The sequence below is a fragment of the Myxocyprinus asiaticus genome, chromosome 2, assembly GCF_019703515.2.
Source record: "Myxocyprinus asiaticus isolate MX2 ecotype Aquarium Trade chromosome 2, UBuf_Myxa_2, whole genome shotgun sequence".
Taxonomy (NCBI): Eukaryota; Metazoa; Chordata; class Actinopteri; order Cypriniformes; family Catostomidae; genus Myxocyprinus; species Myxocyprinus asiaticus.
The window spans coordinates 59,090,059-59,116,261 of NC_059345.1; the positions used below are offsets into that span (position 1 = coordinate 59,090,059).

Genomic DNA, 26,203 nt, shown 5'->3' on the forward strand with positions numbered 1-26,203 from the left:
GATTTTCTTCTTTTACAAAGTACTATTGCTGCCAACTTGTAAATTTATAATAACTATTTCATAAAATTGATTAAGCATTCCTTATGTCATTTAATATCTACAGTATACTGACTACTGACACTATGTAAGTTATTGTCTGGACCTTTGCATGGAAGGAAATTTAGAGACCAGACCTCTTGGAACTTTAATTGAAATCCCCTGGCATAGTGCTTCCCACCAGCATGCGTTTAGAATGTTCAGATTTATTTGTCACTAGCTAGCATATCTCTAAAAAAGTTTCAGTTCAGTTATTTTGAAATGTTGCATTTTGTTGGGTTTACTTGATTCAGTTAAAGGCGCTGTAAGCGATTTCAGCCCTTCTACTTCAACGAGACTGAACCGTTGAATTAGCCACGCCCCCTCTTCCCCCTGCACACCATAGATAACAAATGAGCTTGAGACCGACATCGTGTAGAAACTGTTGTTTAAAACAACAGCACCAAAATAGTGCCCTGAACAGACAACTGTTATGAACAACATGGCTTAAAAATCACAGTAAGCCTCAATAATTCAAAGTGCGTATAGCTGTCGGCCGGAGACCACCAGATGGGGGCGGAATCTCTAAAAGAGGGCGGGGTTACTCCAAAATGGGTTGGGGCTACTTCAAAAGGGGGTTGTGCCAACTCCAAAAGGGGGCGTCACTTCCACTCACGGTTAAGTTTAGGGAAAGGGTTAGGTTTGGGGCTCCCTTTATCTTCAATGGCGATTTGTAGCTTACGCCCCTTTTTGGAGCAATGCCTACAGCTATACCTTTCTCCAATAATTTGCTGCAACTACAATAATATGAGAACGAGCAAAATGATTGACAGGTGAAAAGCGTCAATGACATATTTTTGTTTGGTGTTTACAAAGTCTACAGCTATCACAGAGACCGTTGAGATATCTCAGGACACTTATTTCATTAATATCTTTAAGGGAGTAGGAGCATTTTTTTTGCAAACCTTTCCATGAAAAAATCGCTTACAGCACCTTTAAGTTACCTTTATTTGAAATTACTATGTAATTTCAAATAAAGATCCCTTTCCCAATATGTTCTACAGACAGACTATAGGCTATCAAACTATCTTGTAGAGGCAAATTTGTATAGAGAAACCACAAAGGCTGAAATTGTTTACAAGCCTTTGTTTTTTTCATGGGTATGTCCTTACTGAATTAGAAATGTGTGCTAAGTGTATTGTTTTTTTTGTTGTTTTTTTTACTGAAATTATTCCCAATATTATTAACATTGCACCTTAGAAGCAATGCAACCAATGCAAGAATGTGAGAATTATGACGTGAAAAAGGCAAAACAGGAACATATAATGTACTCAAAAACTGTTGTTTTAGACCTGAGTAAGTATCCTGCCTGAAAAACAATGACAGTTGCAACACCTTTTCTTGGGAAACATTTGGCTACAAATTGCGTCACACAAATATTTCCTGTCTTTTTTATTTTCTCTTTGGTCCACATAACACAACAAAGTGTTACCATGTTTGTTTGTTTCGTGTAGTGGCCCCACGACATATTTAGACACTGAAGTAACAACTAAAAATGTACGAATGTCATTGCATTACATCAAATATCAAACCAAGTGCATTTATTGTAAAGAAAGACAGTACAAACACATTTTTCAAGCAAAGCACTTCACAAAAAGTGGTTAGGTTTTAAATCACATAAAAAAGTATTTGCTTAGTTTTCAAACTTGGTTGGCTTAATTGAGTGTTCGTTTTATTTTTATTTTATGGTACTGGTATTCTTTGAAGTAATACCATATGTTAACCATGGTACAAATAAGGTAATTATTCAGTACCATTATAGCTACACATCGGTGTACTATAGTACGACTATCCGATATCGTACTATACCATGGTACCTTCACACAGTATTTGGGGCTTTTATGTTAGAATTTACTTATACAATTTTTGTAATATGCAAATTATCTGGGAAATATACAAAAGTATTTGTCCTTGATAAGGGAGTGAGCTGATGATGCCTAAGCGCAGAAGTGCAAATCGTTCTGCGCATGCGCGGATCACATGTTGCTCTGTTGTTATTGCCTATGCTGCTGTCCAGAGAGGAGCAGAAAGCGGCACACAGCCGAGCTGGATTAGATTGGACTCAGACTGTATGATGACATGCTTTGATAAGAAGACTTCACAGATGTCACTGGTTAAAACAAACACTGAGAGCCAGAGACGCTGTATGTTATGTTAACCTGCCGACGCAACTTCTTCGACATCGCTTTGTGTGAAGATATTCAGTCAGTGCAGTTGGTAGTTGTGATCATCTGTCACGGTCCCATAATAGTGTGCGAGAGCAGATATGGACGTGCATTTGTGGGATCAGCTCCAGGCTGGCAGCTCGGATGTGGATTGGTGTGAAGGGAATTATCTCATCTATTCTGGAATAGCGGAATTCTATAACACGGTACGTTAGTGCTCTTTGTTGTCTAAAGCTTTAGTTTGATGTGTGTGACTGTTTCATAACTTGCAGTACATAGGCTACTTGATGAATTGATGTTAAACATGCCACATATGGTGGTGTTTCTTCAACTACGGGCACTTTTAGCACTGTGGACTTCTAGAAGTTTCGTTAAAACATTTGTCATATTCTTTTTCACTAGTTTATTTAATGTGTCTACTAACAATGTCCAATAGTGTATGTACATGCCTCACATGAGATTTGTGTCATGCTTGCCATTTTTTTTTTTTTTTTTTTTTTTTGAAACATGACAATTTCCATCATAGTGTCATTTACACTACATCTCAGATCTCTATTGTATTTAATAGAATTCCATGGTGGTAATGAGAATGACATTTTTAACGTTTTTGAAATAAAATGGCAGACTCCTTTGTTTTGCCAAAGCTAATGTCATAGCTAACATTTTACACAGTATATCTTAAATACAGATAGATAATATTTTTCACACTTTTTGAATAATTTGGAAAAATGACAGCCCAGATATGGAAAAAGACGCCCAATAAAATTATTGGGGCTTGGGAGATGGGCATTGCGCCCCTATATTTTCTTTGTGCCCCCTAGAAACTTTTGACGTCCCCTCCCGGTCCGATGAAGAGACAACCACTTGCCCACCCTAAAGATCAAAATGCTTTCCTAAAGATTGCATCTGGAAGGCATAGTAAAAAGTTACTGATACCTTCATAAAAAAAGCTGAAAAATGATTTTTTTTTTTCTTTTTATCAGCTTTTGGGACATGGAAGTGACCAAAGTTGCCCATGTACTGTATGACTGACTGTGTTTTCAAACCTATTGAGATTCTCTCTTCTTTCTTTTGTCTTTTCAGATAAGCAACGTGCTGTTTTTCATCTTGCCTCCTATTCTCATGTGTCTGTTCCGTCAGTATGCTACGCATTTCAACAGTGGTATCTATCTAATATGGACTCTGCTGGTGGTTGTTGGTAAATTTTACCCCTCTATCTTTCTCTTGCACAAGAGTGACAGAGGTCATGCTTTTCAACTTATTAGGAGGTGGCAGTGTGTGAACTTCACTCTTCCTTTTCTGGAAAATTGCTGGTCTTCAGGAAATAGCTGTGGGGCAGGAAGGGCTACAGAAGGAAATACAGTATCTCAATGAAAGCAAATTAGTGTTTTAAGGGTAGAAGTCATTACAAATATGAATTGTGAGGAAACAACATTAAATTTGATTTGGTTTTATTTTTACTAATCATAATGTCATATTTTATTTCTAGGGCTTGGAAATTTAACGCATACATTTGTGCGATTTAATAGTTGACTGTTTAACGTGTTAAAAGAAATACCACAATTAATGCAATATCCAGTTTTTCACTTCCTGAACCTTCACTAATGTTTTGCCCCACTTCCTGTGTCTAAAATTGGCATATATAAATTTCCAGGAGGTACACACTTGACTCGACTACATCCTAACACAGAAACTGATTGTGTGGAGCAGTGCACACTTATTTATTACAACGCATGTCCCGGGCATAATAAACATGGAAGCAGATTTACTTTACGGAGAATGGAGACTTCACCCGCAAGTGGTGAGCCAGGTGTGGGAGAGTTAAGGGCAAGCTGCAGTATGTCTTAGCAATGTCCAAAAACTCTCACTCACTGTCATCTGAACCAGTGTCAAAAGCGAAACAACACGAGACACCCAGACTGAATGGCAGCCAGAGAAAATAATAGGTTTGAGATTTGAAACTTCAGCTAATTAAATTTCAGTTTGTTTTAAATCTGTATGGATAGTGTCTAATGATGCATTGGCGATGTACACTTAAGTTTATCTTGCCAATAAAGCTTGATATAAATTGATAAATAAAAAAGTCCACTAGAAAATGCCAGGAGATTTTGCCCAACTTTTATTTATAGCATGTACATATAATTGTATTAAAGATTTAAATATTATACAGTTGAAGTCAGAAGTGTACATACACCTTAGCCAAATACATTTAAACTCAGTTTTTCACAATTCCTGACATTTAATTGTAGAAAACATTCCATGTTTTAGATCAGTTAGGATCAGTACTTTATTTTAAGAATGTGTAAGTCAGAATAATAGTAGAGAATTATTTATTTCAGCTTTTATTTCTTTCATCACATTCCCAGTGGGTCAGAAGTTTACATACACTTTATTAGTATTTGGTAGAATTGCATTTAAATAGTTTAACTTGGGTAAAACATTTTGGGTAGCCTTCCACAAGCTTCTCACAATAAGTTGCTGGAATTTTGGCCCATTCCTCCAGACAGAACTGGTGTAACTGAGTCAGGTTTGTAGGCCTTCTTAGTCGCACATGCTTTTTCAGTTCTGCCCACAAATTTTCTATTGGATTGAGGTCAGGGCTTTGTGATGGCCACTCCAATACCTTGACTTTTTTGTCCTTAAGCCATTTTGCCACAAATTTGGAGGTATGCTTGAGGTCATTGTCCATTTGAAAGACCCATTTGTTACTGAGCTTTAACTTCCTGGCTGATGTCTTGAGATGTTGCTTCAATATATCCACATAATTTTCCTTCCTCATGATGCCATCTATTTTGTGAAGTGCACCAGTACCTCCTGCAGCAAAGCACCCTCACAACATGATGCTGCCACCCCCATGCTTCATGGTTGGGATGGTGTTCTTCAACTTGCAAGCCTCAACCTTTTTCCTCCAAACATAACGATGGTCATTATGGCAAAACAGTAAAATTTTTGTTTCATTAGACCAGAGGACATTTCTCCAAAAAGTAAGATTTTTGTGCCCATGTGCACTTGCAAACTGTAGTCTGACTTTTTTATGGCGGTTTTGGAGCAGTGGCTTCTTCCTTGCTGAGCAGCCTTTCAGGTTATGTAGATATAGGACTCGTTTTACTGTGGATATAGATACTTGTCTACCTGTTTCCTCCAGCATCTTCACATGGTCTTTTGCTGTTGTTCTGGGGTTGATTTGCACTTTTCGCACCAAACTACATTCATCTCTAGGAGACAGAATGCGTCTCCTTCCTGAGCGGTATGATGGCTGTGTGGTCCCATGGTGTTTATACTTGCGTACTATTGTTTGTACAGATGAACGTGGTACCTTCTGGCATTTGGAAATTGCTCCCAAGGATGAACCACACTTGTGGAGGTCCACAATTGTTTCTGGGTCTTGGCTGATTTCTTTTGATTTTCCCATGATGTCAAGCAAAGAGGCACTGAGTTTGAAGGTAGGCCTTTAAATACATCCACAGGTACACCTCGAATTCAGTACACCTCCTATCAGAAGCTAATTGTCTAAAGGCTTGACATCATTTTCTGGAATTTTCCCAGCTGCTTAAAGGCACAGTTATCTTAATGTATGTAAACTTCTGACCCACTAGAATTGTGATATAGTCAATTAAAAGGGAAATAATCTGTCTGTAAACAAAATCCTGTCATGCACAAAGTAGATGTCCTAACCGACTTGCCAAAACTATAGTTTGCTAATATGAAATCTGTGGAGTGGTTAAAAAATGAGTTTTAATGTCTTCAACCTAAGTGTATGTAAACTTCTGACGTCAACTGTGTGTGTGTGTGTGTGTGTGTGTGTGTATATATATATATATATATATATATATATATATATATATATATATATATATATATATATATATATATATATACATATATATATATATATATGTAATATATGTAAAAATGTGTCTAATTAACACTCAGCAAAAAACTAAACATTTTAACATGTACATATTTAAAAGATTTAAATAATGACACCAATTTCTTGCAAGATATTTGAGACAAGGATTAAGTAAATACATTTATGATTTTATTTTAATGTACCATGATTAACCACAATTAATCACAGAAAACCGTGCAATTAATTTGTTAAAAAAATTTAATCAATTCACATCTCTATTTATTTCATAAGCTAAATCTGAATTAATATGAAAGTTTTGCAAAATTACTAGTGTGAAATGTTGCTTATCCAAGTCGTAAAAGTTGCTTTAACCTGGGGTTAAAAAAATATGTCAACCTAGGGTTGAACATAGTTTGAAAATTCTATTTCTTTCTCTGCTCTCAATCAATCTTTTGGCTGTGATTTTTATTTATTTATTTATTTCTTCTGTTTACGGAAGACTTCATAGACCACATTTTACTTAGTCATCTGTAAAATGTGTTAATGTTCACATGACCCGAGAGCATTCACAAGTCCATATTCATGAGACACTAACATTGTCAGTATTTCAGTTTAAACAATAAAAACTTTTTCACCATCTAAGGGGTGACACACAAAGGGGTGTCACCTGCACCCCTTTGTGAGAACCAAAGCTGCAAGTGTATCAAATTTGTTAGCAGAATTCCTTTACTTATTTGGGGCCGCTTGTTGTCCTTTCTTGTGTAACAGCTAAGGATAGGACAGTCACATGAGGAAACGATCCAAGATTTGTGCTAAAGGGCAACAACCGCTGGTGTATTAAAAGCTCACTGGAACACTGTCTGTGGAACAGCATGGGAAAGTAGCCAGCTCAGCACAAACACTGCTCTGTACAAATGTCTTTGAGTTTTTCCACTCTAAAGGAAGCTGCTGACTTAATTAATCTGGCCAGGAGTCATAATCCTCCTTGCCATCATATAATAGAGTGAATTTAGTCAAAGGATCAGACTAGCTGAATTCATTCATGGCAGACATTGACAGTTTAGATTATATGTTTTAGGCACTTTTTGAAGACCTTTTAACAGGCAGACTGTATATTCTATATTGAATACATATGGGTAATTCCTCATTGCATGCACGATTTAGATGTGAAATAATGTCTCCAAAAAGTAAACTCTAGAATATAAAAGTATAACCTTATAGATTTTATATAATTGTAGACTGACTAACTAGAGTGCTGCTCAGTTTATTCCGACATAACAATGCAGGACGCACAGAAATTTAATACTTACTTTTAGGGGTTTGTTCAGATGAGCAGTAGGAGTGACGCTTGCCTTGGCAATTAAGAAAGAAAATAGGTCAATTAATTTAATTACTTCAACAAAAACATAGAGTAATTGGCTATTGCACTACTGAATGCATACACGGGTAGTGTGTAAGTCATGTTTTGTTTTGTTTTGTTTTTAATGTAGAATCATCATAAATAATCGCATTTATTATACTAAAATAAAGCAAACTTGATTGACACATTTATTTTCTTTCACAATACCATTAATCAGTATACAGTTAATCACTACTGTATATATGAGATATGTCATTGCTGTAAAAGTGTTTCAAAAGTAGTTTTTACATCATCCTGTTGATCTTGTTTAGGTATAGGCTCCAGTTATTTCCATGCTACGCTGAGCTTCTTGGGCCAGATGTTGGATGAGCTAGCCATATTGTGGGTGCTTATGTGTGCTATCGGCATGTGGTTTCCCAAGAGATACCTTCCCAGGATATTCCGTAGAGACAGGTGTGCTCTTATATCCACAAGCATATACATTTTACTCGAAATATACCTGTAGTGCATGCTTTTACTTTAATTTATAAATATATATATAATTATGTTATTTTTTTTTATTTTTTTATTTGTTATTTTTTTATTTAGTGGTTGACCTACATAGGTTTTTTATGCCGTTTTAATATCTAGAGAGAAGGGTGTCCGATATTAGTAACGCAATTTCATGGTAGCAAATTTGATAGCTGAATTTAAGAAACACTCATTTTACACTTTAATTGTGCAATATTTACTCAGAATTCACTATGTCATATTTTAAAACAGAAAATGTGCTCTATGCATTGACAAGGCTGTCAGTATATTTTGGAACTTGATTCAGCCCTGCAAAGGCAAATCCAGTATCTACACCTTTTGAGTTAGGACCGGAATTGGGTCTCTTAGGTTTTTTTTAGACTTGTAGCTCATTTAATTTATTCCGAAACAAGGGCTAAATTGGCAACATTGTAAAACGGACCAAAACTGTGTTAATAAAAGTCACATGTGAGCAAACTGTTCCCTCATTGGTCCGAATGATTGTGCGCTGTTTAGCTTAAGATTTAGATCATACATCAACATGTGAATGTATATCATATGTATATCAACATATGTATTTCAAATGATATACCGGTACAAATTTTTAAGTATTGTTTATGTCATGCCTATGCAAAAATTTGCCGCACGTCCCAATCAGTTTTGCATTGCAAACAAACATGACCCGTCACTCGGATAGATATGAGTTGTAAAATTTATGTCATGGTTATTTTTGTCATTAATTGCTTTTGCATTGTTTCTGCATTGAAAAGTGCCTGTTGTCACAGTTACTAAAAAAAAAAAAAGGAATCCACTACTAACTACCTCTCTAAAAAATTATAATTGGATTACTTGACTGATTACTTGATTGAAAAAGTAATCAAATTACTAATTACTTTACTTTTAAGTTACTTTCTAAGACACTTGTCACAAAAAAACTTTTTCTGCATAACAAATTCAAAATAATGTCTGTTTTCTTGTTCATTGTCGCACACCCTTCAGCTGTCACAGAAACACAAACATACATACATATGAACATGGATTCACATTTTATTTGTATTACACATAAATAATATTTTTTTAGAAATATTTGTGACCCAATTAATGTACTAGTAAATTACTTTCATTGAAAGTCAGTTACTGTAATCTGATTATAAGAATTTAAAATTTAATGCTTTACACTACTTTTTGTGTCTAAAAGTAATTTGATTACAGTAACTAATTAGTTTGTAATCCATTTAAAAGAGAGCACTCTCTCTTGCACACACACACACACACACACACACAAACAGCAGAAAGAGTTAAGCCACATAAACCCACATTTTTCAAAAAGTCAATAAGTTGCTAACGCACTCCTACCTGTGTCTGTTCTGCCGCTATCCAAAAGAGAGAAGCGATCTTACTAAAATTACCTCTGTAATTATTGAACACCTCCTATTTTATACATGCAGTTATATTTAATACAGTCGCTAAAAGCTACATGCACATTTTAATTTTGAATTACAGTGACATTCTGACCTACAGATTTCTTCTCCAGAGATCCATCAGGTATGCTCATGGTTTTTATAGGGATATTGTTTGGTCCATTAGGTTGGATTGCATTCTCACCATGAACAACTCCAGAGTTCATTTGCAATTGGACCGATTTCTTTTGGTGCAGTTCTGAGTATGATTGCCGTGTTCATATGCCTAAAGAACCAAACTTAGGAAGAAAATGCACCAGGTTCCGAAACAAATGCTCTAAATAAGACAGGTGTGAAAATGCCCTTAGATTATGATCTGTCCTGAGACAGACAGGTTTGGCTCAACTATGCTCAAATTCAGAAAAAAACAGTGAGACTATTTAATAATCCACATTTGGCTGGTCATTCCAAAAACATTTAATCCATTTTTCTCAGTTTCAGTGTTGGTGTGGTTTCTGTGTTTTTGGCTTTGTAAGGGCAGAATTCTCAATCTCAAAATGGCCAAATATCAACCGATTAATTGGCCTGGCCACATATATATCAGTCTACCACTATTAGACTCATCTTGTTCAATTCAAGATGTGAGAACTGATATTATCTTCGGTTTGTAGGCAGTGCATAATAATTGTCTCTTGCATACTTTGCCTCTTGTTTCTCCCTTATTTTCCTTCCTGTATCTCTCTCTTTAGGTCAAGGTTTAAAGTGGTAATTGGTATTCTCTCAGGGATCACCACCTGTCTCGCCTTTATCAAGCCAGCCATTAATTCCATCTCTCTCATGACGCTAGGGATCCCCTGCACTGCTCTTCTCATAACTGAACTAAAGAGGTCAGTGCTCTTACAGAAACATACACTGAAAATTTGACATCAGTTCTCTTGTGCTTTTCATGGTATCGCATTATATATTTATTGCTTTGCATGTTCATTTCAAATCACACTGACTGCTCTATTTATATGGCATTTTTAAATGGCTATGCCTCTTTATGCAAAGCCTATTTCAAAGGCAGCCATTTGTAATTGCATTCAATATTTATTTTTTTTCGTAACAAGATAGAGAATAAAGAAAATTGTATGTAATGTTCAGTAATGCACCAACATTAGTTGCCAACATTAAAATAGATATAATTAGTGGTGATTGCTCATACTTGGGGTATATTTAAACAAACCCCTAACCATTAGTATTCCATCAACTTCCGCATAGTTTCCGCTCCGGACATGAATGCTACCTCAAATAATGCGGCGTATTGAGGTGTACTATTACTTTTCTAAGTGGTCTGACTTAAAATTTGCATGTGGTGGATGACAAAATGGGCAAAAGTTTACTAGACGTTGACTTGACTTTCATTTAATGAAGAACTCAAGCTATATATACAAAATATCATAGAGATTTGGGGATGGGTTGACTTGGGCCAGTAAGCAACTACCTATCATCCACCCTGAACACCCTAGTAACTGCTCAGTACCAAGCTAAAAAACACTTAATACTCCTTAGCAACTGCAAACCAATGCCCTGGCAACCACCCACTAGCACCACTTGCATTTTCTTGAGGAAATGTTAAAATGTTGAATACTCTGTACCATATTTTCAGACTGTCCACTGGTAACCTCTTAATTTACTGTAACACTTTTGTTTTATGCGTAAGCATTTTCTCTGAAGAAGCTCTTGCCAGCTGTTGTTTTGTTTTAAGCTATGTACTGTGTGACAAAACACAAAACAGACAGTGTGACCATGCTAAAACACAACAGCACATTGACGAGAGCAGCAAGCCATTGTGACATTTGTTCTGAAACCCTGCACGCTGATCTGAAACCCTCTGGCCACAACAACCCAAGGAACCCCCTCCCATTAAGCTGTCCAGTTGTGCATAGAGTTCATTCCCCTTGCTCTAGATGAAGAAACAGTCTTATCCATCCCTCTTGAAAACAAGATGAGCTGCTGTGGTTTTCCTAATAGCATTTGCAGACCAGCTAGATGCAGCTTTATCTTACTGCAAAACTTGTATGAGTTTGTATTTTAGTGATGAATTCACTATTGTTGAAACGGATCACAATGTGCTTATTAATTGATTCAAGGAGCTTATGTTGAACATCTCTGAGCACAAAGTTAATTTGTTTTCTCATTACAAGAATTGAAATTGTATATTTTGCAACATATTTTATATTTTAGTACGGTAACATATTTGTTTATATTAATTACATTTAGATTACTCAAAAGTGGCCCAATTTACCTGAATTCAGTGTCAAAAAGTGACCCAATTGAATTTACTCTAATCAATGTAAAAAATGGCCCAAATGAATTCAGTGTCAGAAGTTGCCTGGTTTACCTGAATTCAGTGTTAAAAGTAGCCTAATTTACCTGAATTAAATGTCAAAAAGTGGCCCAATTTATCTGAATTCAGTGTCAAAAAGTGGCCCAGTATACCTGAATCAGTATCAAAAAGTTGTCCAATTTATTTGAATTAAATGTCAAAAAGTGGCACAATTTACTTACATTCAGTGTCAAAAGTGGCTCAATTTACCTGAATTTAGTGTCAAAAAGTGGCCCAGTTGAGTTCAGTTTCAGAAGTGGCCTTCTTTACCTGAATTCAATGTCAAAAGTAGCCTAATTTACCTGAATTAAATGTCAGAAAGTGGCCCAATTTACCTGAATTTAATGTAAAAACATGGCCCAATTTACCTGAATTCACCCTGTCATTTTATTGCATGAACCTCTTATGGTCCAATGGTCAATTCAGTATTCCACTCGTTCTGATTATACTTACAGTGTGTGTTTACAAATATCCTCCATTCCCTTTTCTTTGATGCTGTTTACTTTGGCCATAGTCTTGTGTTTTTGTTACTTAATGGGCAATCTTAAATGTAAAAAAATAAAATAAAATGCTTGCCAAGGTCAAGAATGTGTTTATTGTGTCATGAAATTTCAGTAAAAATACAGGATGTACAACAACGTGTGCTCTATGCGGTGGTACCAAATCCAATGTTTATAATCGATCTAGAATTGTACAGTAAGTGGTTTTGGTACCCATCACCATCAACTTTTGTGTAATGAGAGTTTTCATTGGCCTGTTTGCCTTTGTGCTCCACTGTTCTGAGACTTTTAGTGCTTATCAGTAATACATGAAAAGTTAAAATGGCTGTGTTCCTTTATTGTCAATGTTTTAATTAAGCCAACGGAGGACTGCTGCACACAGTAATGGTTTGACATGGCATAATTCCAACATCTAATAAAGAATTTAAGGAATTTTAGTGAAGGATAGGTAAAGGAATGTTAAGGGTTTAGGGCTTTTACCCTAGTATTCATGCTCCCGATCAAGTATGAACTGCATGTTGCAGTTTCTTTTTACTTTTGTTTATTCAGCAGATGCTTTGATCCAAAGTGACTTGCAAATGAGGAATACAGCAAAAGGATTAATGCGGTACTGTACAGAAGTAGCAAATATTCTCTACTTGGACGTGGCAAGAAGATGTAGGTGGTTTTCACCACCTCTTACTCAACCTAAATAGGTCATATCAAACATTTTAATCTTTTTTTTTTTTTTTTCTCTGAGATCCAGTTTTAATGTCGGTCATGCTGTAATTTGTTCATGCTGTATTTTTTTTTCATACTGTAATTTTTACTTTTTCATGACCATTTTCCACACTCTCTCTGACCTTTTCTGACTATGGTCTTGAAGATTTCTATGCAAACATCTTTAGGGCCAAGCAAAGCTTTATGTTTCTCATTTTATCTGAGTAACAGTTTCCACTTTTAAGTGTCTCACTTCCTGTGTCTTTGTATCTCTCTCTCTCTCTCTCTCTCTCTCTCTCTCTCTCTCTCTCTCACTCTCTCACTCTTTCACTCAACCCACTTTTTTCTCATTCTCAATGCAGTGGATTTGTCATTTTAATTGCTGTCTTTACACAGGATTCTTGATATGTTACTTTTTTTAATTGTGACATTGACCACTGATATCAGCAGTTATGGCTATTCAGGAAACATTCATCTGATAACTGCTACGTTTGTTTACTGTTAAAACAAGACAGATTGGTGGGCAGTGTGTGTGGGCAGGTCTGTTAAAAAGGATCATCAGCTTGGTCCTATCTGTAAAAATAAAATGTGACTAAGCGCTCACTGAAATGAAGAAACAACATTTATAGTTATTTAATGTAAAGCAAACAGTTATGCACATCTATGCTCAAAAATTGTAAGTCTGATCCCTTACAAAAGGAATGGCACACCTCTCCTTAATAAGCTGCACGATTTGGGATGTCATTCATGTAGACATGCCAAAGTATTAAGTCTTAGCGTTAGTTGTTTGTTGAAATCCTGCCTCCCTTAGCAAACACCACTAATAAAATATTTCATGCGGTATTTCTAATGTTTGGTTTCCTGTAGGTGCGAAAACCCACGTGTGTTTAAGCTGGGTCTTCTCTCAGGTCTGTGGTGGACTCTAGCACTGATGTGCTGGATTAGTGATCGTATTTTCTGTGAGATGTGGTCATCTGTCAACTTCCCTTATCTACACTGTGCTTGGTGAGTGCACCTCCCTCCATCTGTTCAAGTGCACTTATCTCATTCATACTGCATCTAGTGAGCATGCTCAGTGTACTGCATCATATACAATAGGCCACAACTGTCCTACCACTGTCAACTCTGCTTAATGCAATAAATCCCCCTCATTTACAGTAAGTGTACTTATTCAATAGGGTAGCTGACCAATTTAGTTGAACTTACACTTGAATACACTTGAATATTTAAAAGTGAAGGCATTATTTAGTTCCTCTACGTTTTGTTGTCTTCCCGGGCTATAAATATATATTGGGGTACAAAAGTCTGAGATAACAGATAAGTAGTGCTTTTATGTTGTTTTTTTTTTGTTTTTTTAATGAATAAATTTTTTTTTTCATAATTGTTTTTTTGTGTCAGCATAAACATTTAAGTGAAAAGTTAAATAGAAAATTTGCATGAATTTCTTATTTGTTATGATCTCCTTTAGCTTTAATGACAGTATGCACAACACTTTCATGACAAAATGTCACTGGGTTGACTTTTTGCCTGGACCACTAGAAAGTCACCCTTGGTGTATTTTTCCTGATTAACAGTTTTTATTGATTCATACAATTAACAAAGAAAAGCAAAACATATATTCACAGAATCAACATTTAACCCCCACTATTACCCCTCCCAATCCCCAACCCCACCCTGACCCTCAACAAACATCCCTGTGGTCACACATGAGTATACACACACACACACAAAAATAAATAATAATAATAATCACACATATGTAAAACTATACTTCTCTCTCCATTGCCCCTCCCCGAGAGCCCTCCAAGAACACCAAATAGCTGCTCCATTTCCTATCAAATGAATCTGCTGAGTTCCTCAGCCTTCTACATGACATTTCCTCGAGTGCCGCCACCCTCCCCATCTCTGTGAACCACTCTTGAAATGAGGGCGCTCCAGCCGACTTCCATCCCCCTACTGTCTGCCGATCATAACACTGGTTAGGACCCAATTTTTTATGTGTTTATCCCCTATATCGCCTAAAATATAGAGTCTGGGGCAAAACGAAATTTGAGTGCCCAATACGTCACACATAAAACTCTGAACCTTCAACCAAAATTCTTGGATCTTAACACACCACCAAAACACATGGGTTGTGTCTCCATCTTCTGATTAGTATCGCCAGAAGGTGGGTGTGTCTTTAAGACCAAGCCTATACAATCTAGAGGGGGTCCAAAAGAATCTATGTAAAATCTTGAACTGCATAAGGCGCACCCTTGCATCTCTAGATGCAGACTTGATGTTTTTTTAGAATCCTAGCCCACACTCCCTCCTCCAATACCAAGTTTAAATCTTTCTCCCATAATCTCTTGATAGAAGATAAAGCTCCATTCCCCAGACTCTAAGTTAGCAGGGAGTAATACACTGATGCCTCATGACCTTTTCCAAAAGCAGTAATCACCACTCCCAGAGTATCTGCTGCTTAAAGGGGGTGTATCCTACTCCCAAAAATAGTACAGAGCAGGTGGTGCAGCTGTAAATACCTAAGGAACTGAGATCTGGGAATCCCAAAATGTTGAACCATATTTTCAAAGGATCTCAACACTCCACTCTCATATAGGTCACCGAGTGTATTAACCTCCCTCACATTCCACTCTGACCAGCAGAAAGGGGACTTATTAATACATAATTTGGGGTTCAGCCAGATGCTCGAGGCAACATTAAAATAAATGTCCGAATTAAACACTCTGGACACTTTTGTCCATACCGAGTGCAAATGCGAGATAACGGGGTGTAACTTATCTTCTCTGGTTAGTTTGATAGAAAGGCTTTGCAATGGTGAAATAGGGGTAAGAACTTCCTGTTCAATACAAAACCAGGGAGGGGCTCTCTCAGGTGGAAGCAACCAATGAGCCAAATGTCTGAGACCGAATGTATAATAATAAAACACAAACTTGGGTAGGCCTAGCCCACATTTGTCAATCGGCCTATGCAGCTTACTGAAATGTAATCTGGGACATTTCCCATTCCAAATGAAGGACTTCGCTATGCTATCGAATTGCTTGAAATAAGACGGGGGACATCTACAGTGAGAGACTGTAGCAAATAGTTGAATTTTAGAATACAATTCAACCAATCATCGATAAATATAATGAAGCCCACCTGCCCACATCGCTCGAAAAACTTTGTATTAAAGGGTCAGAATTAACTAACTAAATCACACAAATTTGCTGGGAATAAAATACCCAAATACTTAATACCCTGTTTGGGCCATTGGAAGGCGCCCGGCTGAAAAGCTGTTATCGGGCAGTATGCTGTCAGAGCCAATTCTTCGGATTTAGACCAATTAACTCTGTATCCCGAGAATTTAAGGAATTAACAATTCTGTGGAGGCAAGGCATAGATCTAGAAAGGTCTAAGACGAATAATAGAATATCATCTGCGTAAAGCAAAAGCTTATGCGCCACACCTCCCGCCACAGCCCTGGGAAAATCATCCTCCTTTCTTATCGTGGCTGCTAATGGCTCCAGGGCAAGACAGAACAATAATGGGGAAAGAGGACAACCCTGCCAGGTGCCCATATCCAGAGTAAAATAATCTGAAATTAATCCATTTGTTTGTACCTCCACTACCGGGTGTCTATAAAGTAACTTAATCCATCCAATAAACATACTCCCAAACCTGTACATTTCCAAAATCTTAAAAAGATAATCCCATTCTACCATATCAAACGCCTTTTCGGTGTCAAGTGAGATGGCAGCGACCGGAGTCTGATCATTCGCCACTGACCACATGATATTGATGAAATGCCTAATGTTATCAGAAGAGCTGTGGCCCCGAATAAACCTCACCTGATCTGTATGTATGAGAGATGTCATAACTTAATCGATTAGCCAAAATTTTTGACAATATTTTAACGTCTAGCTGGATCAGGGAAATTGGACAGTAACTCTTACACACACTTGGATCTTTGTCCTTTTTAAGAATCAGACTGATCAGGGCTTGTGTCATGGTTGGCGGACGCTTTCCATTCTTTAATGATTCCGTATAAACTTCTAGCAAAAGTGGAGCCAGTTCTGTAGCATAAGATCTAAAAAACTCAGCGGCAAAGCCATCTGGCCCCAGAGCCTTGCCTGTTACCTCGCCAAGCTCCTCCAAGGTTATCTCAGAATCAAAAAATGTATTTTACTCAGTCGTCAGTTTAGGAAGTTCTAAAGGTTCCGCAAAATTCCTAATATCTTCATCAGTAGTCGAAGACGTGGAACTATAGAGATCAAGATAGAATTCTTTAAAAGCATTATTAATATCAATGGTCGAGGTAAAAATTTCACCACCAGCAGATTTCATTGAGGGAATGGTAGAAAAAGACTCTCTCTGCTTTATATATCTAGCCAAAAGCTTCCTGCTTTGTCCCCTGACTTGTATGACTGTCTTGCCCTGAATAGCCAAAACACCACCTTCCGCGACGAAATAGTATTATATCTGTATTTCAATCGGGTCAATTCTCTGAGGCCATCGGACGACATTCGGCACTTCAGCTCTGCCTTGGCACTTTTAATATTCCCTTCCAACTCCACGAGTTCTCGTACTTTGGATATTTTGATGAATGAGTCATACTGTATGATCCGACCCCTAAGAACACATTCAGAATCATTACCGCTTTTGCCGGTGTCGCTGCAGCTCGCTTTGTGCGTGCGCTTGTAAAATGTATATTTTAAAGGCTCATTATTTCAGTTTTATATTTCTCTGTAATGTAGAACAGTGTTAGCAATGTTACTTACAACATTCTTTCTCAGCCCTGGAACTCAAACCATTTTCTGATGCCCCCCCAAAAATATATATTTAAGTAATTAAATTAATATCATAAACATGTGAAAACTAATCGACTGATTGCTTAAACTAACGCCTACTAGTCAACTAGGAAAATCTTTGGTCGGGGACAGCCCTATTCCCTTCCAACTCCACGAGTTCTCGTGCTTTGGATTTTTTGGTGAATGAGGCATACTCTGATCCGGCCCCTAAGAACCACCTTAAGTGCCTCCCAAGCCATGCCCACGGAGGATACTGAGGACCAGTTGGTCTCCATATAAACATTGATTTCAGCCTTTAACATTTGTTGGAATTCAGAATTTTGCAAAAGGGACACATTAAAGCGCCAACTATATGATTTCCTTTTCTCCATATGTGTCAAAATCTATAAACACACCAGGGCATGATCTGAGACTAAAATGTTTCCAATTGAGCAATCAACAACAGATGAAATGAGGGACTTATATATATATATAAAATCTATTTTAGAGTAAATCTTATGGATTGATGAAAAAAATGTATAGTCCCTACCAGATGGGTTTAAAAGTCTCCAAATATCTGTAAGACCAATATTTTTACACATCCTGTGAAGCATCAGTGTTGCTCTAGGGGACTTGCACACTTTTGCTTCACTATGATCAAGGACTGAGTCCATCAAAAGATTAAAGTCTCCTCCCAATATTATATCATGAGGGGTGCCAGTGCCTTGCAACATCCCTTCAAGATCTAAAAAAAAAAGCCCTGATCGTAAACGTTAGGTGCGTAAATATTAGCCAAAATAAGACATTCTGCTAAAATAATAATGACTCTTCCTAATTTATCTTTAATCTGTTTGAGACATTTGAATTGTAGATGCTTACTTATGCTCTTACTTGAGCCAGCACTAAAGAAAATATGTCCACCCCATATCCAAGAAAGCCTTCCTTTACTCCTCGCCTTACGTAACACAAGATCTTTATCGGATGATCTCAGAAATTTGGCCAGAAATGATCGGGGCCTGTCTCACTCAGCGAATTGCCTGTGAACCCTGTGAGCTCACTTGATTTCCAGCTTATGGACTGTTATGTCAAGCAGATTCGGAAATAGCCCATCCAGGAATGTCACCATATCCTGACCCTCTTCGGCCTCAGGAATTCCGACGATTTGGACGTTATTCCGCCTGCTACGGTTCTCCATGTCCTTCAACTTCTCCCAGACACGCTCCAAATCAACCTTGGTCACTAGCGAATTAGCAGATAATTCCCACTCCGATAACTCCAGGTAATTGATCCGTTTCTCGATATCCCCCACTCTTGTAACCACCTCAGAGAATGTCGTCTCCATGGTAGTGATCAATCAACGTATTACAGCAAGATCCTCCAAGTCAGCAACGACCTTCGTCAGCATTGCCGGCATATTCAACATCTCTCGCCGAATTTCCCTCATTTCTCTGACCAAATCGACTCCTTGGCTCGGGGCCTTCTCGGGGGTGTCCGCTTGAGCACGTAAGTGTCTTTTAATGTCTCCAGAGCCCAAGGATTTTTAATTCTTTGACATATTGTCCTCCTAGAACAGTTATGGAACAGAGTGTATTGAATCTCACCGGTTTATGTCATTTAATAGTGTTAAAACTAGCAAAGTGCGCAGAGCTCGCCGTTCACACATCCAAACCTTGCATGGCGTCATGTGACTCTCCCCTTAGTGATATTTAATGTCACTCTGATGCCTTATTCATCTCATTTCGGAGCAAAGGCTACACTTTAATGTTAAATAATTATTGTCATCATTTTCTCCGTGGGACACAACTGGAGTGTGTTTCAAATGTCCAAATTGACATATTTAAATGAACCATGTGAAAAAATTACAGTTAAAATGTAAATTAATAACTTTTCCAACATGGTGGGAAAATCACTATATGCACATATGCACATCTTCCTCTGAACTTTGAGTTCTTTTCCACAGATATTTTTTTATTTTCAAATTAAAGTTTTTAACATTGATAACACCAAAGACATGAAATCAAGGTAAAACATTGTTTTTAAATTATTTAAATTATTAATTACTTATTGTGTTTTGCTTTTTTTGCGCACTTGTTTGGCCTTGCAATAATTCTTGACCTGAGGAAACAAAATGAGTAAAAAAATAAACACTTAAATAACAGTAAATGTATTAGAAGTGTTGTACCAAATGAAGGGGACAAGGGATTTTTCAGACAATTGACACATTCAGATGTATTTTTTTTTAAATGTGGGGGGAAAAATAGTCTTTACGTCCCTAAATTTAAGACCTCTTTAAGTGATAATTAAGACTTTTGTTATACCATTAAAAATATTTAAGACTTTTTATGACCTTAAATTTAAGAATACTGAATTTAAGACATTTTAAGGTCCCACGTGAACCATGTTATATGCCTATGGTTTTTTATTTTCTACTTTCAATTAAATGTTTTTAAACTAAAAACAAAAGGGGAAATTACATCTTATGTTACAAATGACCAATGTTTGTGGCCTGATATCCATTTAACAGGCTACTTCCTTTAATTTTTCAGTAATAGTGATATAATTTTGCTATTCTAATTATTATCTCTTCACTTTTTATTCCCTCTATATGTCTGTTTTACAGGCACATTCTCATCTGCCTGGCTTCCTACCTGGGGTGTGTGTGTTTCGCTTATTTTGACGTAGCATCAGAGGCTCCTGAGCAGGGCCCCGTAGTAAAATTCTGGCCCAGTGAGAAATGGGCTTTTATTGGGGTGCCATACGTCACTCTTCTCTGTGTGCATCGGAAGCCTTCAATTAAGGTGACATAAACTGCTCTTCCCAAGGTATCTGATTACACCTCAATGCACTTTGTACTAGACATTCACAAGGAGAATCCTGTTTTTGCATGTGAATTTGTTTTTGTGTTTGGGTAGAGATGTTGGTCACAAAATGAACTTTGAATTTGCTGTTGAATGAATTCAGTAAGGATTTCATGCTTTGACAGCTTTATATGTTTAAATAGTATTTCAAGCACACAAAATACACACCTTAATAAGACAAGTAAGTTCTTGTCGGAATAAGGGACTATAAAAATATTTTGCTTTTTTTTTTTTAAACAGACTTTCACATAGCAGCAGTTGAACCTGCATTTAATACTCGTATTTAATTGTACATTTAACATTTTGAAAATCTAATTTTAACTTCACTTTTAATAAGGTAGCACAGTCATAAAGGAGTTGTTACATATTAACACAGAATATTGACACACAACAGAAGTGCAACTTTACATAAAAAAATTAATTAAAAAAACAGCAAAATTTATTTTTGGACACACTTTTTGGTATACAGGATCTTCAAAATTATCTGTATTAGGGTTTGCTTAGACAGGCGGCAAAGATCCTATCTATTTTTTACATTTATTTATTTTTGGCATATCCAACTCAAATCCATTTAGTTGTTTTTAGTCTGAACTGCAAAAGAGAAAATAACCCCCTGCTTGAAATCAGATTTTTACAGATTAATTTACAATTTTCAGTCATTTTAGTCTGAATTGTCAGAATGGATTTCAGGATTCCTTTATTCGGTCTACAGCTGTGTCCGAATTCCCTAATTTTGCTCTTTTTTTTTTCCTATATTGTGCACTGCAGAAATGTTAACCAAAAAAATGTGTTTCATGTTGTAACATCTAAATTAATGTTTTATTCAAGACAAAAAATATTATTTAGCATCACTAAATCAACCTGAATACCTGTACATTAGGTTATGGGTTAGATGGAGCAGAAACAGCTCCTCAAGGTTTTGACTGAATGAAACCGAATTTAAAAAATCTGGAATTGGGTGTGAGTGGACAAAGCTGTGGTGTCTAAAGCACATTTTCTCTGACTTCCAAAATAAATGAAAAACTAAATTTTTATTATGAATTGACTTTATATCATGGGCAACTCAAGCTAACTAATGCTTTTTAAAATTACTTTTTCTTATCGTTATACATTTGAATTGTGTAATCTGTTTTTCCTGTTAATATTGAGGCTAATCACCTAACTGCACCTCAACTGCGCCTGATACTAAGTGTATGATGTTAATATGTAACATATTGATTCCAATAACAGCGTAAACTGGATATTTTAAACTAGATATTCTGAGCCATGTTTCATTACTGTGAAATGGAGTATATGACAGATATATTATCGCAAGATACCATAAAATGGTACACTGCATGAATATTGTTTGGTGAACTGAATGTAAAGGAATGCTCCGTTGAAAATGATATGATTGCCAAAAAGTTACTCTTTCCTCTTTCAAATGTTTTCAGACAGACATGTATAGTGTGTGTGTGTGTGTGTGTGTGTGTGTGTGTGTGTGTATATATATATATATATATATATATATATATATATATATATATATATATATATATATATAAAATGAGCATAGAATAGCTTGTTTTCTCATAGACTGTTATTCAAGTTAATTCTAGCTTTATTGCTTCACGTTCTAAATTTGCAACACTTCACCAAGGCTTTTTGTAGATCGATGGATCACAAATTTGTACAGCCAATTAAAACAATATACAGGACTTACTGAAGGAAGAAATGCCAAAAACACCTTACAAATCTGTAAATACAAATCCAATGGTGATTTATACTTAAATATTACGTATTTTTGACTTTTTGCTGCTTTTTTTCAATGCTGAAAAATTGCGGCAGTATTTCAGAGAAACTGAATATTACCTGTTTCTTTAATTTTGCCTCTCAACCAGCCTTCAGAGCAGTAGTTTTCTAAGGAACAGATACAGTGGATTAATTTTGTATTCTTCTAAAGCAATGCACAAAATGTACTGTAAGCCAATGCAATGGCTATAACGTGTGTGTGTGTGTGTGTGTGTGTGTGTATTTTCGGTCTCTGCCACACAGACTCAGATGCAATACAAAGACCAAGTATACAAAGACTATTTATTTTTTGTGACTTGTAACTGATTAATAATTTTGTAACTACCACTGATCAATGACTGTTTGTAACCAAATGAGTTTATTGATTGTATTTTTACACATTATTTAATAAAAAATAAAATACGGGTTTGAATGGTGCATGATGTCTTCATTTTCGTTTAATTGAGTTATATATATTTTTCAGAATATAGTTATGCATTAAAAGTAGTTAATATGCTTATAACATTTTAGTATGTATTTAATTGTCAATTGGACATACTTGTTGCTCTAATGCTCAGCTGATATACTTTTCATAAGAACCTATTCCTAGACCACTTATACTAAATAAAACTACACCCTCAACTGTGTGGCTTTAACTGTTAATTTGTTCTTTGTTCTTTTACTTGTTCTTTTAAGTGCTGTCAGCTTTATAACATACCTATATATTATAATGTTACAATGTTTATTTGTAGTATATAAAAAATATTTTACCATTGGAAAAAAAAAATTAAAACAGGATAAATTGTGGAAAAGTTTAATATGTCATCAGTTGCTACATAAACGGTTTCACAGTGTTTTGTTGTACAATAAAATAACGTTTACAAGTGCAATTAAAAAATATATATATATGAAACTCGGTAAAAAAACATTACGTTTTCTGAGATTAAAAGCACTACAAATGACACCATTCCAAACATCTAGACTGCTACATCACTTTATATTGTAATAATAAATCAAGATGGATTATTATGACAAAGTTTCTCTCTGAAGTCTCTTCCAAACACAAGCTCTGTGTTCAGGTGTCAGGCAGAGCTTAATGACTTTCTCAGTATTCTCCACTCTTCTTCTAAAACGCACTCTGTCTCTGGCCATCTGCAGCCAACAGGAACCATCCCGTGCTGCCCTGCTAGCGAAACTCCAAGCCACCAGGGGATGTACAGTTATCTCATCACTGAAACATACCTAAAATAGAAAGCAAAGGAAAAGTTGAGTGTGTTATTCAGAAACAGACTATTCAGTGTCACCTTGTACTTAGTCATGCAGCATGAGTCAATTGTGTGTAATGAGTCAACCCAGCCAATGTTATAAGGAACTTCTCTAACTATTAACTGTCGTCAGATGTTGTCATGGCAGATGGTTGACCAGGTGTTTTCATTCCACTTACTGCAACCACACATAATCCAAAGTCACATTTGTCGGTTTTGTCTTATGGGAATTTTTGCTTTTCTGTTGCACAACCTCACATCACTTCTCCACATGGATCTTGAAAAGTATTTTGGCTTTTTCTTTTTTTTTCCATTATGTACATGGTAGGATCATTTTAATTTTTTAAAAGTAACTTAAGGGTGAATCTCACAAACTGCCCAGAACATGTCTGGGTCGTATCTCACCCCAAAATCAAAAAAAAAATTAATAAATTATATTTTGCTTAAAAAAATAAAATTAAAAATTAAGCCTATTTATTAGGACCAGTGACATTTCTTCAGGACAATTAAGCGCATTTTCTCCACCACTTCTCATTACCATAATAAAAAAAATCTCTATAAATTAAACTCAAAAGTAAAATGTTTGGATGCATTATTGTTATAAAAATAGAAATGTGCTTAAATATTACAAAAATAGGCTTTTTTTCTTTATGGATAATATTTTATTATTATTACTTGAGATAATTTGGTAAAATGTGGCCTGGACATGTTTTCGTGAGATTCACCATTAATGGTAAATGTAATATACCTAACATTCTTAAATACGACAACATATTAATCGTTTTCTTCTTTAAATTTAAATGATTACCTTCTTCACACCCTCCTTTGTGCTTGGTTTTTGATAATGCTCCTCTGCTGCCTTTGATGTTGTATGCTTAACTTGTTTTATTTGTGAGCACAGGGTTAGCTGGTTTTCGGTTGTGCTTGTGAAGTTTGTTCTAGATCCAGTGGAGGAGGAGAAGCTCAGAGGGTTATAGGGGTCACTGCTGTTGAGGAAGGATTCCCAGAGCTCAAGGCTCTCTGCTGATGCCTCCGAATCATCACCATCATCATCATCATCTGACCATTCAGAATCCACATCCTCATCACGCTCTGATTCACAGTCCTCATCTTGTGGAGGATGCTTTTCATCTTCCTCATCATCATTGTCATTAATCTCTTCAATTTCATCTTCAGACTCCCATTCCAGCCATTCTGAGAGGCTGGGACCTTCATCATCCTCCTCTTTATCAGAATCATTCACAGACAATTCTTGCTTTTCAGCAGGCCAGATTAATTCATCATCATCTAGCCCCATTATTGCTTTCATCTCGGGATCCTTTATCTCCTTTTCAATGTTGACCAAACTCATGCTTTCATTCCTTAATTCCCAACCAGGCCTCTCCTGGGCCTCCACACCACTCATCTTCAAGTCGCCTGTCATGGCCATGTTTTTTCCCACACAAGTTAAGAAAAACATCTTGGAGCTAAAAAGCTCTTTCACACTCATACAGCACTTCACAACTCTCTGGATGACCTGCCACAGATGGAGTCTGATCTTCAGTAGCATGGAGTAGATAATCCCTATTGCAGAATGTCTAAGAGGTAGATCCTCATGCGTTCTCTGCGTATTAGATGACAACTCGGGACTCATCTTGGATTGCTTGTATAAAGCTGCCTGAGGTAGATGACACTGATGGGACAGTGGGCGAGGTGGACAGAGGATGAATGGTGCCATACTCACACTCTGTAAAGAAACAAAAAAGAAAACACAATTTCCAACATGTATCAAAATAAATTTAAAATGTATAGGTCAAAATCAGAGATAGCTGTTTCAGATGTCCCAATTCCAAAGAGATTCCTCGTGTTGTTGCTATAAGATACTATGACACATAACAATGTGACTCGCCCTGCTTTTTTTTAGATGTACTGTCATGCCATTTCATCACACAAACAACAAGGTACTTGCTATTTACCATGTAAACTAAAGCGTTTACATGGTATGACGGATACAAATTTTTTTTCTTTTTTTTCCCCCCTGAATCACGTCATGCATTTGCTTTCATTGACAATATATCGAATTGCTAAAATTCGACAAATTAATTTTCCATTATGTATATTGACAGTTCATAATTTATAAACCCTTAAATATAGACAGGTACAGGTTCCTTACCTTTCTGTGTTTGGTCAGCCTGTCGCTTGGCAATCGCTCCAGTGAAGATTTGGTTCTCCAATGTTCAGTTTACTAACGTTCTCAAAAACACTCTTTGAGTTATACGACAACGATTTCGAATCAAACATGTAATCCATTTCCGCTCTATTCATAAACATCTCTCGCTCGGTGTATATTTCATGTATTGCATTCTTCTTTGCCGTAAATAGAAATACTGCTTGTGTGACGTCGAGTGTTTATATACGCTGCGATGATGTGTAGGCGGGACTTGCGCTTTTCCTGTCAAAGACGTACTGATACATCACGTAGCCAACGTTTCGTTACGCTTCGAGAAACTCCAGTTCTGGGCGGACCAGGACATGAGCGTTTGGTTGAGACTGGATTGCATCATTTCCAAAGATAGAAAGGAAAGTGCAGAACAAAAACATTCAAGGGGATGTTTTTCGAGAGACTGTAAACAAA

General features: G+C 36.5%; 2 protein-coding genes across 2 annotated transcripts; one reads left to right on the forward strand and one right to left on the reverse strand.

Moving 5' to 3' along the window:
* Window positions 1-2,056: 2,056 nt before the first annotated feature.
* Window positions 2,057-22,075, forward strand: LOC127455033 (alkaline ceramidase 2-like). Its single transcript, XM_051722575.1, has 6 exons — window positions 2,057-2,446; window positions 3,324-3,438; window positions 7,762-7,903; window positions 10,110-10,247; window positions 13,795-13,932; window positions 20,317-22,075. The coding sequence occupies exons 1-6, from the start codon at window positions 2,342-2,344 to the stop codon at window positions 20,501-20,503; spliced, it is 825 nt and encodes a 274-aa protein (XP_051578535.1). The 5' UTR covers window positions 2,057-2,341; the 3' UTR covers window positions 20,504-22,075.
* Window positions 22,076-23,122: 1,047 nt separating this feature from the next.
* Window positions 23,123-25,978, reverse strand: LOC127455026 (protein phosphatase 1 regulatory subunit 15A-like). Its single transcript, XM_051722561.1, has 3 exons — window positions 25,742-25,978; window positions 24,398-25,315; window positions 23,123-23,566 (listed from the first exon to the last, which is right to left on the reverse strand). The coding sequence occupies exons 2-3, from the start codon at window positions 25,304-25,306 to the stop codon at window positions 23,351-23,353; spliced, it is 1,125 nt and encodes a 374-aa protein (XP_051578521.1). The 5' UTR covers window positions 25,307-25,315; window positions 25,742-25,978; the 3' UTR covers window positions 23,123-23,350.
* Between the last annotated feature and the right edge of the window lie 225 nt (window positions 25,979-26,203).